Source organism: Platichthys flesus, chromosome 19, assembly GCF_949316205.1.
Source record: "Platichthys flesus chromosome 19, fPlaFle2.1, whole genome shotgun sequence".
NCBI classification, from domain to species: domain Eukaryota; kingdom Metazoa; phylum Chordata; class Actinopteri; order Pleuronectiformes; family Pleuronectidae; genus Platichthys; species Platichthys flesus.
Window position 1 is genome coordinate 5,724,192 of NC_084963.1, and position 12,167 is coordinate 5,736,358.

Consider the following 12,167-nt stretch of genomic DNA (forward strand, 5'->3'; position numbering starts at 1 on the left):
CCAAGTGAAAAGTTTTCATGCTCTCATTTCTAGATCCATAAGGCGACAACTTTCAAACAGAGTCCTGTTAATGTCAACTCATTTAGATTGAGCTTAGCTCCCCTTGTTCTGAACGTTCACCTGAAATGACCCAGGATTTACATGGCAGCACCATAAGCGTGTTGATTTCTACAGAGTTAAATACACTAAGTGAAGCATCCTCAGAAAGCACCGATGCAGCTGTTTTTGCTGCATTAGATCCAGTGATTGTTAATCATTTATCATTGATCGGCGTGACCTGCGATTAGACTGAAGCCTGGTGGTTGATAGGAGATCAATAAAAGTCGGTGAGACCCGAATCACCAGACCAGGGTTGTCTTCCAATGATGTGTCTCCTATTCAAATTAGAAAGCCGCCTTCAAATTGCACCAATTGGGGTTTCTGTAAATGTCTCAGGATTGCAATGGTTTGCTGGTGAAAACATCTGAACGTAGACGGTACTAACCACCCTCCTCCCAGCTGGATGAACACTGGTGAGGTGTGTGAGTCAGTAACAGCAGTGGTGTCAATGCGTATGTGTTCGACCAATGAGGCTCATGGGCCATGACTTCAGGGGACACTCCATTGACAAACATTTCCTGGAGACTTAACTAACCTTAACCATAAGTAGGTACTTTCCACACTCTAACCCTAAACCTAAACCTAAACCTGTCCTAATCCAAAAAGTAAACTAATCGTAAAAGCACGTCTTCACCTTAAAATTGTATGATTCACGTTATGCAATTTACGATGGACTTGCATTTGTAGACATAAGGAAGGCACATCCCCATAATGTCACTGTGTTAACAGATTAAGATCCCCACAACATGAGTAATACCTAGACCACAAACACACACCCACCCACACACACACACACACACACACAGACACTAACACACACACACACACACACACACTCACACACACACACACAGGAAAACCCGTGTTTTCTGTCCATGGTGCTGAAATGACTGCACCAATTAAGCAGAAACTGATCACTCATCTAAATTAAAATTCAAATTATTCTTCAAGGTGAATGTATCTCAATCAATCAATTTATATCTATCTATCTCTCTATCTATCTATTTATCTATCTATCTCTCTATCTATGTATCTATTTGTCTATCTATCTATCTATCTATCTATCTATCTATCTATCTATCTATCTATCTATCTATCTTTCTTTCTTTCTTTCTTTCTTTCTTTCTTTCTTTCTTTCTATCTATCTATCTATCTATCTATCTATCTATCTATCTATCTATTAATCCATATATCTATATATCTATCTATTCATCCATATATCTATCTATCTATCTATTCATCCATATATCTATCTCTATCTCTATCCATGTAAAGTTGAAGACATGTATCCTCCAGCCCACGTGGCTCAGAGTGAGCGGGACCTGGGCCCATTAGCAGCAGCCTGAGGGGGACTCGCCCTCCCCTCCCTCCCTTCCCCTCCCCTGCCTCCCATCAATGGACGGAACTAAAGTGCTTGGACTCTCCCTGTCAGTGGCTGAGGATGAGGTATAAAAGGAGCAGACAGAGTTGGTCATAGATGCTGTGAGAGCCATACACCCCTCACCTACATACCCACCTCCTCCTGGACGGCTCCCCTCTCATTCCTTCGCACATCCCCTCCGGTAGTCTGACCGGATGAGTTACCCGGTGGACACGATAGGAAGTCCTTTCAGAAGAGCTATGGATACTAGGACGAGCAACTACGGCTACAGCCGCTCCGCTACCCCCTCCAGCGGCTTCCGCTCCCAGTCCTGGTCCCGAGCGAGCCCCGGCTCCACCGTGGCCGCATCTTACAAGAGGAGCGTGAACATGCCGGTGTCCCGCGGTTACAGCTCCACGGTGCTCAGCTCCGTCGACAGCGGTGATTACAACCAGACCTCCATCCTGAACGGAGACTACAAGCGATCTAACGAGAAAGAGCAGCTCCAAGGGCTCAACGACCGCTTCGTGGTTTACATTGACAAGGTGCATTACCTGGAGACGCAGAACCAGCAGATCGAGGCGGAGATCCAGGCGCTGCGGCAGAAGCAGGTGTCTCGCTCCCAGCTGGGAGACCTGTACGACGAGGAACTGCAGGAGCTGCGCTCCGTGCTGGAGCAGATCCACCATGACAAGGCGCAGATCCAGATCGACACCGACCACATCGAGGAGGACATCCATCGGCTCAGAGACCGCTTCGACGAAGAGGCGCGCATCCGGGAGGAGACTGAGGCCATCATCCGCGTCCTGAAGAAGGACATGGGCGACTCGGAGTTGGTCAAGTCCGAGTTGGAGAAGAAAGTTCAGTCGCTGCAGGATGAGATCGCCTTCATCCGCAACAACCACGAGGAAGAGGTGAGCGACCTGATCGCGCAGATCGAGGCTTCTCATGTGACCATGGAGAGGAAGGACCTGCAGAAGACGGACATCACCGAGGCGCTGCGGGAGATCCGCTGCGAGCTGGAGGGTCACTCCAACCAGAACCTGCAGCAGGTGGAGAACTGGTTCATGTGCCGCTACTCCAAGCTGACCGACGCGGCGGAGCAGAACAAGGACGCCATCAAGTCCGCCCGAGACGAGATCTCCGACTACCGCCGCCAGCTGCAGTCCAAGACGGTGGAGCTGGAATCCGTGCGCGGGACGAGAGACTCGCTGGAGCGGCAGCTGAACGACATCGAGGACCGTCACAACAGCGACCTGTCCAGCCTGCAGGTATGAGCCACACAGCCGTGCGTAAAGCGCGCACACCGGCTTGAGTTTGGTCAAACTTTTACACATTAGATTGTTATTATTTCATGTTTTGTGATTCAAACATAGAATTTGCGCATGTTTCAAAATTAATTTTCTGGGATTGTGCTGGCATAAAGATAATGGATAGAGTGAATTAAAGTGCACCACATGTATTAATTTCTGTCTTGGTGACGCAGTTTTTATTTGAGGCGCTCAAGCACAAAGCAAAGTTCGTGATTTTCTCACATTTCTGCTTCATAGTTGAATGTTTATGAAATTCTGCTGCGTAATTGTTAGGAGATGCTCGATCTTCCTCAAAAGACCTGAGAGAGATTTTCAATGGATAGGAAAAGGATTGGGAGGGAGACACTGCAGCAGACTCTCTCTCTCTCTCTCTCTCTCTCTCTCTCTCTCTCTCTTCTCCCCCCCCCCTCTCTCTGTCTCTCCATCTCTCTCTCTCTCTGATTTGCTGAGTCAGAGGTAAGGGTGGATGATTTCATTGGCTCTGTCCTTCGATCTCATCACTGAGATTTTGGAGCGTGGGGGTGTGTGTGTGCGTGCATTGAACAAGCGTTGAGGTTGCCCTTGAACACACATCTCTCGAATCCTGTATTGCGTCAGAATATATTAAATCAACAGCAGAGGTGAATGGAGATGAAATAACTCCAGGAAAGAAGGTTTATATTAAAGTCTATATAAAAGTCTTTCCATGCACAGTGAGCCATCTGCACATCCTTTGTCTGGTGCATGATTTTGATGCATTTAATCAACCATGCATTGTGTTTGCGCCGTATTTCCCCAGGAGACGATTCACCAGCTGGATAATGAGCTCAAGAGCACCAAGTGGGAGATGGCTCGTCACCTGCGTGAGTACCAGGACCTCCTCAATGTCAAGATGGCCCTGGACATTGAGATTGCTGCATACAGGTATTTACTGATCCACACCTGACACGTGAGGCGCAGTTTAGAAATAACATTTATGGACATTTTATGGAATCTCTTCTCTTCCTCCTATCAGGAAACTCCTCGAGGGTGAGGAGACCCACTTCAGCACTTTCCCTTATCGCCAGCCGATCACTCCCGCCAAAATCTCCAAGTCCAAATCAGAATCCACCAAGCTGAAGGTGCAGCACAAGTTTGTGGAGGAGATCATCGAGGAGACCAGGGTGGAGGATGACAAGTCCGACCTGGACGAGGCCCTGGCTGAGATAGCACAGGAGCTGTCGGCCACGCTCGGAGGGGAAGCAGAGGACGAGGAGGATGAAGAGGAGAAGGATGGTGGAGAGAATGAGGAAGCAGAGGGTGAGGATGAAGAGGGTGAAGTAGATGGAGGTGAGGTAGGACAAGAGGAGGAAGTTATTAGCGCCACTGAAGCTAAAGTAAGCTCCAGCGCACCCGCTAAGGGGGAAGAAGACGAGGAAGAGGAAGATGAGGCAAAGGGTGGCGATGAGGATGAAGAGGGAGAAGGTGAGAAGGAAGAAGGTGAGGGAGAGGATGAGGGAGAAAAGGGGGATGATGCAGAGGGAGAAGGAGAAGAGGGAGGAGAGGAGGAAGAGGTTGAGGAGACAGTTCTGTGCTCCAAAGCTCCTGAGTCTAAAGCCTCTCCCGACAAAGAGAAGGCTGGAGACAAGGAGAGCAGCGGAGAAGAGGAGGAAGCAGCGGAGGACGCTGGTGCTGAAGAGGAGGGTGGTGATCAGGATGATGACAAAGCATCCAAAAGCGGAGACGAGAAAGAGGAAAAAGAGGATTCAGAAAAAAGCAAAAAGGAAGACGAGAAGAAAGTAAAAGAAGAGAAAGCAGATGACAAGACAGAAAAAGAGGTAGCAAAGGCAGAAGCTCCGAAAACAGAAGCTGCAAAACCTGAGGCCAAGAAGGAAGAGGTGGCCAAAACAGTGGCATCGAAACCTGTTTCCCTAAAGCCTGAATCCCCCAAGTCTGAATCCCCCAAACCCCAGTCTCCCAAATCTGAGTCCCCCAAGCCTGCATCTCCTAAGGCGGAGTCTCCCAAGGCAGGCTCACCGAAGGCCGGATCTCCCAAACCTGGTTCCCCAAAAGTTCAGTCCCCCAAGTCAGAATCCCCGAAATCTGTGTCCCCAAAACCTCAGTCCCCAAAGGCTGAATCCCCAAAAGCTGAATCCCCAAAAGTTGAATCCCCAAAAGCTGAATCTCCAAAAGCTGAATCCCCAAAAGCTGAATCCCCAAAAGCTGAATCCCCAAAAGCTGAAACCCCAAAAGCTGAATCCCCAAAAGCTGAATCCCCAAAAGCTGAATCCCCAAAAGCTGAATCCCCAAAAGCTGAATCCCCAAAAGCTGAATCCCCAAAAGCTGAATCTCCAAAAGCTGAATCCCCTAAAGCTGAATCCCCAAAACCTGAATCCCTTAAGATCGAGAAGCCTGACACTCCTAAGCCTGCTGACGAGAAACCCGAGAAAAAGAGCGACTCAACAGAAGACAAGAAGGTAGAAAAGACAGATGCTGCCATGAACGGCGACTTGGACAAGAGCCCAGAAGAGGAAGGGAAGAAGGACGAGGTCCAGGAAGACGACGTGCTCGCTAACGGCGTGGACGACAGTTCCAATAAGGACGACCCCAGCCAGAAGGTGGTGATCACCAAGACCGTGGAGACCATCACCACCGGCGAGGACGGCTCCAAGCACGTCACCAAGTCTGTCACCGTGACCGAGACGGTGAAGGAGGTAGAAGAGATGGTGCAGGAGACGCTGGTGGCCACCAAGAAGACGGAGAAGCACTCCACACAGTCGGTCAAGGAGGTGACCGAGGGCAACTGAGCAGGAGGCCAGACGTCTGACTCCCGGCGGGATGAGGAGGCGTCAGAGGTTCAGGGGGGAGGGGACGCGAAGGCAAGCAATCCACCCACAACTAACATAACAAAGAAAAAAATCATACAGCTAGAGCGATGTAATAAAGATAACCACTCTCAATCATACGAAAACAAAATCACAGAGAGAAGCCAAAACCTCTAACGCAACAAGTTTCAAAAATGCATGTTGAGTGAACGCTTTAAAAACGGCCTTCGCTGCTGATGCGGTCAGAAGCAGATGACTGAGACGTTTTATTCTCGTTTCGTTTTTCTTCTTTCCTTTCCGCTGGTTACAGGGCGAGCTCACAGGTGGGGGGGGGGGGGGGTCTCTGCATGCTAGCTCAGGGGAGGGGAGTACGTTCCTCTCTTATCTGTATGTATGGTAGAAATACACTGTAAAAATGAGTATATATATATATATATATCTAAAAGGGATACATGCGATGTGGATGGCAGAGCAAGAGATATATTATTATAGATTTTTGAGAAGGGGGGGGGGGTGACAGTCAGCAGGGAGGGTCCCGGACGCAGACACGCGCTTTACTGGAGAAGCCTTACATGACACACGAAGACACCAACTGAGCCAATGAGACACTAACAACAAACACACAACGCGTAGTGAGGAAAGCGACGGCGTGGCGAGAAACACGAGACCATATCCATTCAGTAACTGAAGCTTAAACGAACCTGAAGAAACTCTTAGCCTTAAACATGCTTTTTATCCGTGTCTGTTATGTTTACCTGAGTGCAACTGAAAAATAAAAATATGAGTATATATAGAAATATATATATTTAAGTGTAAATGCGCAGATACATGCATTTGTTATATGCATATAGGATGGACTTGAATTTAAATACAGAAATAAATGAGGTGCTACTGTTTGCAATCCCATGACTTTACTCATCGTGAACGATTTCCCAGCAGCATTTGCTCAATAAATGTCATAACGAATCAAAGAAAAGTTGTCTTGTCATATTGTATCATTCTCAATGCTTTATTACTGCATGCACATGTGTCTACTATCTCAAGTACAGATGGTGTTTAGATTTAGCTTTACATGTATGGCTGTAATTTACAAACCAATTACATCTTAATGCAATTGACTATTTTCTAATACTATATAGATCAATGATATAGTTGATAATGATATTAATGTAATTGACTATTTTCTAATACTCTATAAATCAATGATATTGTCAATACATTTATATATTTGAACCAAATATATGACTGAGACCCCACATATGTTAATTAATATTGAATGTTGTAATATTCTAACAATATCAAATGTTCTAATATCAAATAAACACAGCAAACACCTTCATAGACCTTTAAGACCATTACATTAAACTTCCCATTTCACAATCAACCAGAGGAAGTGGCCAGATTCATATTTGAGATTTGAAAAATTATAATTTGGAGATGAGCAGGTAATAATCCAATAATTTTGCTGATAACTTTAATTCTAAAAATTCTAATCAACCGAATGTATACCTTAATTCATCCCAGAAAAAGTCTTTAATTAAATACCATCAATAATTTCTCATGACATTTTTAGTGCTGATTTGTAATTTTGGAGTCATAAAACCAAGAGATTTATTTCTTTACTTATCTGTTATAACATTTTTTAGATGTCCCTTTTAATCTTTATAGTTGACTTATGCTCTGCTGAACATTTTAAATGTCATATCTTTTATCATATACAGTACATGGATTTTTTGATTTGTGTCAGCAGCGACATTAAGTAATGACGACAGATGTTAAAACTTAAAAAAAAACACTATATTGTCAATTTTTGAAACGTATCACCAGAGTCTCACATCCATAGATTGTATATAAAGATGGACGACATGAGAGATCCTCAAAAGTGAAGCCATCACATCTTGATTGCCCCCTGGTGGTGGGCTACAAAGGTCATGGACTAAACGAAAAAGTCAAAGTCCACATCAAAAAAGTTTTGTCAAAAAATGTCTGTCATTTTCAGTTCTTATGAGACTGAGGTTGGTTAATGAGATCATATTTCCAGTAAGTTGGTTTTAATTCTTCATATTTATTGATACTATGACAATGGGGATGCAACAACGTGATTGACAGTTAAGTCAACTCATAATTGGGTCCATGCATTGGCAACAACATGATCACTACATCACAGACTCTGACTCCTTATGATGTCCGAAACATTAGATGGTGGCACCTGTTTCGGGTATTTTGGCTTCATTTCTGGATATCGGGAAGAAGTAGAGATGCATCATCCACCTTCATATATAGTCTATATGGTGATACCTGTTGCTGTCTGATTTTGTACTACTTAACTACTGATAACATGTTTTGTAGCCTCACTGACTTTGCTGAGTCATTCTGCCGACTTCTGTGTAGCATTTGGAATCATCTTGTCGTTACCTCTTGTGGCCACAGTGGCCGCTGTTGAACAAAAATCAAAGGTCAAGCATGACCTTGTTAATATAAGGTCAACAGGGCTGATGAGTTTCCTTCATTCCCCATGATTCACATCAGCCTGTTGTGTTAAAACACTTATTTGTTTATTATGTGATTTAGGAGCCTTTGGCCGTCTATATATATTTGTTTATGTCATGTGATTAAGAAAGAGTCATTTACATATTTCTATATATATTACAGTTTTACTTCATCCCTCATATGATAACATTCATATTTCATTTTAATGTGTATCATCTATGTGTATATTTGTTTTCATACAAAAATGTTCATATCATCCGAATAGTAGAAAAACATATCTGTTGGTAAAGTGTCTTTAATTCGTTTTTATTGTTGTGATCATGGACTTTATGGTTGTGATCTATCGTGGCACGCTAGATGTGCAACAGAAGCACAAATACACAAGATAACTGGTTACACAGCAATGTCTTCCATCCTTTTGCTAACATTAGCTACAATCAACCAGCATCAGCTACTTGTTGCAGCACCACCTAGTGGTTTGAACTCAGTATGCACATATGAAGTGGCTTTTATTGCTTCTGAATGCTGTTTTTTAATTTGTAGGAGGTGATATTGTGTTATTTATTCATTTAAAAGCTAAATCACCAAATTTGTTGTAAAAACTAATCTGAAAACAAAGCAGAACTTCTTGCAATTAGCTTAATTTATATTAGAAACGTCAGAGAAACTTAATCAACACTGTAAAGATGTATTAAATCAGGACTTGTGCTTAATCCAAAATCGAGAACACACATATAACTTTGAGGAGTGTTTATTGAACCAACAGGAAGTCACACACTTTACTCTCCGTATACAGGACATGTGCACGCAGACACTAATGGACTAGTCTGGATATTTGCAGGCAGATAACCTTGATTTGCTGCTTTGAATGGAGTGTTTATATATGACGGTTTGAGAGGATAGCGCTGAGGCCTGGTTATCGAGCTGTGGTTTTCGTACGTTGCCAGTTCTGACAGAGGTTTACTGACACTACTGGTTTACTTCTTCTCCTTTGTGCTTGTTTCTTCTGCCACCTTTTCCTTTTTGACGTCAGCTTTGTCGTCTGTTTTGGGAGCAGCTGCTTTTTCTTCCTTCTTGGCATCGGATTTCTCTTCTTCCTTTTCTTTCTCTTCTTTCTCTTCTTTCTCTTCACTCTTCTTTGCTTCTTCCTTCTCTTCTTTCACTTCTTCTTTTGCATCCTGCTCTTTGTCATCAGCTCCGTCGGCTTTTTCCTCCTCTTGTGCTTCTTCTTTGACTTCACTCTCCTCTCCGTCTTCCTTGTTGTTTGTCTCCCCCTCTTCTTCAGCAGCATCGGTCACCTCCTCCTCATCACCACCTGTATCAATAGATAAATGTAATAATTGTCATTGTGACCCTTAATTGCAATTAAGACATTTGATAAAAGAAAAAGATGCTCTAACCCTCTTTTTCACCCTTAGCCTCTTCGTCTCCTTCCGTAGCCTCCTCCTCATCTTCTTTCTTTTGATCTCCTTCCTCCTCTCCTCCCTCTTCTTTTTCCTCATCTTTCTCCTCTCCTCCTTCTTCTTCCTTCTCTGCCTCCTCTTCCTCCTTTACCTCCTCCTCTGTGGCCTCCTCCTCCTCCTCTTCCTCCTCGCCAGGTGGGCTGGCCTCAGCTTGCTTGGCGTGGCTGGCGGAGATGATCCCCTCGGTGGTGCTGAAGCTGGAGCTGAGCAGGCGTGATGTCATCAGGTAGGAGGGGCCGGAGCTCAGGCTGGAGAGGAGGGGCCGGGAGTAGGAGGGCGCTGACAAAGAGTGGCCGTAGTAAGAGGACACACCCCCGGCAACTGCTCCACTGAAGCGGGACTCCTCACCTTCCAGCAGCTTCCTGTATGTTTAAATAAATCAATTTACAGCCATTTGTTTTCACAGTAAAAAAAAATGTCTGGTCATGATCCTAGAAAATTTTTACTAAATAACAATGGCCTATATTTACTTTTGCTTATCCTAATTTATCCATATAAGCTAAGGCACTATTTACTTAAATGATTCATGTTTTCACCTTAAATGACCTTGTGAATACCGGAAACCATAAGTTCCTGATTTCTTCATATATTCAGTAAAATAAACTCCTGGATGTCTTTGGCTTCTCACCTGTATGCAGCGATCTCGATGTCTAGTGCCATCTTGACATTCAGAAGGTCTTGGTAATCCTTCAGGTAGCGGCCCATTTCCTGCTTGGTGCCCCTCAGCTCGCCTTCCAAATGTCCAATGGTGTCCTAAAATGAAGACAGTAAAGACATTAGAACATAAAACATGCAACATGATGAAATGAAAACCTTGAATGAAGACTCTGAATGATTAATGACAGTAGTCATAGTGGTGACTGCTGACCTGCATGGAAGTTATCTCAGCACTCTGCTTCTCCTCCATCTCCTGCAGCTGTCTCTCCAGGGATCCGTTGAGGCCTCTGCACGCGTCGATCTCCAGCAGCCGGGCCTGGAGCTGGCGTCGGTACTCTCCTGCTTCGTCCTTGGAGCTCTTCACAGCGTTACTGTGCTGGGCCACAGTTTCACTCAGGGAGCCCACCTTCCCTCTGAACCACTCCTCGGCTGCCTGCATGTTCCTCGCCGCCAGCCTCTCGTACTGGGACCTGATATCCCGCAGAGCCCCGGAGAGATCTGGAGCGGCCGCCTCAGACTCAACGGCCACCTGGACGCCCAGCTGGACTTGGGACTGCAGCTCGGCCACCTCACCTTCGTGAATTCTCTTGAGGAAGGCCAGCTCCTGCAGCAGAGTTTCGATGCTCTTCTCCAGCTCAGCCTTGGCTAAAGCAGCCTGGTCGGCCTCACGTCGGGTCTCCATCAGCCTGCCCTCGGCCTCTTCACGAGCCAGAACCTCCTCCTCATATCGACCCTGCAGGGCGCTCAGGGTTTGCTCCAGTCGCTCTCTCTGGCTCAGCACAGCCTGCTGCTCTGCCCTGGCCTCATCCATAGCTGCTCTCAGGGAGCGGGCCTCCTGCTCATACAGTGCTCTCAGGCGGGACGGCTCAGAGTGCCTCTGCCTCAGCAGCAGCAGCTCTGCCTCCAGAGCACGGTTCTGCTGCTCCAGGTCACGCACTCGGTCAATGAAGCCGGCAAAGCGGTCGTTGAGCTCCTGCAGCTGGCCGCGCTCTTGGGTGCGCACGGTACGAAAATCGGAGCTGACCTGGGACGCCTGGCTGAGCTCCAGCTCCAGGGACGAGGCCATCGAGGAGGAGGAGAGCAGCCCCCGGCCTGGAGAGGAGTACTGCAGACGGGAGGAGGACACCGGGGAGGCATGGGAGCTGTAGACGGAGTGGGTTCTGCCTCTGGTCGCCACACGAGGGGGAGCCTCGACATACCAGCGTCTGTACGACGAGGTGGGAAAGTAGGGGTCATATCCGATGCTACTCATGGCTGAGTGGTGGGAGCACTGGCTGCTCTCCCTCTCCTCTGTGTGTGTGTGTGTGTGTGTGGAGATGTTCGCAGGGCTCAGGTTTAAGCCACAACTGCTCTCTGCTGCAGCAGCCCGTGCTTTTATACTGGGACACCGAGCTGTGACGCAAGCGCTTTGCCCCAACTCTGACAATGCAGGCTCGATAGTCCTACACTGCAACATCGAGGAATGAGACAGAGAGGAACCAGGGGAAGGAGCGAAGGAGGTAAACCAGAAGGAGAGAGGGAAAGATGTTTATATATTTTATATCTGTAAAACTTCATGTTTTCTTTAGCATCGACAATGCTAACACAGAAAAGCGTTTTATTATTATTTATTATTTTATTATAAAGGTTTAAAAACTGTTTATCAGAGTTTGTTTGTGCTATAGAAACATAATGAATATCAACACAATTTATAAAACATGTTTTAATACATAACTTGAGCCTGAAACATAATGCCAGTAAAACTGCAAACAACTGTGATGCATTATTTTATTAATTATATCATGAAGAAACATGGGTGAGACGTGTTTATTATACTGTATCTTCACTGCAGGAGAGAGAGAGAGGGAGGAGAGTTGGTTTTTAGAGCCATGACACAGCATCTCTCCTTGTGGTGGAGAGTGGATGTGCAGCCATAACCTCAAAAGACCTGCAGTGAAACAATCCCACCCAAACACAATGTAAGAGTATCTGTGACAGTCAATAAGTTCTGCTGTGGAAACTC

General features: G+C 45.8%; 2 protein-coding genes across 2 annotated transcripts; one reads left to right on the forward strand and one right to left on the reverse strand.

Annotated features, from left to right (window-relative positions):
• Nucleotides 1–1,594: 1,594 nt before the first annotated feature.
• On the forward strand, nt 1,595–6,525 carry nefma (neurofilament medium chain a). The gene is made up of 3 exons (XM_062413613.1): nt 1,595–2,730; nt 3,551–3,675; nt 3,767–6,525. Exons 1-3 carry the CDS (start codon nt 1,675–1,677, stop codon nt 5,535–5,537), a joined length of 2,952 nt encoding a protein of 983 aa, XP_062269597.1. The 5' UTR covers nt 1,595–1,674; the 3' UTR covers nt 5,538–6,525.
• A 2,255-nt stretch (nt 6,526–8,780) lies between these two features.
• On the reverse strand, nt 8,781–11,499 carry nefla (neurofilament light chain a). Its single transcript, XM_062412235.1, has 4 exons — nt 10,377–11,499; nt 10,137–10,261; nt 9,446–9,870; nt 8,781–9,360 (listed from the first exon to the last, which is right to left on the reverse strand). Exons 1-4 carry the CDS (start codon nt 11,415–11,417, stop codon nt 9,023–9,025), a joined length of 1,929 nt encoding a protein of 642 aa, XP_062268219.1. The 5' UTR covers nt 11,418–11,499; the 3' UTR covers nt 8,781–9,022.
• Nucleotides 11,500–12,167: the final 668 nt, after the last annotated feature.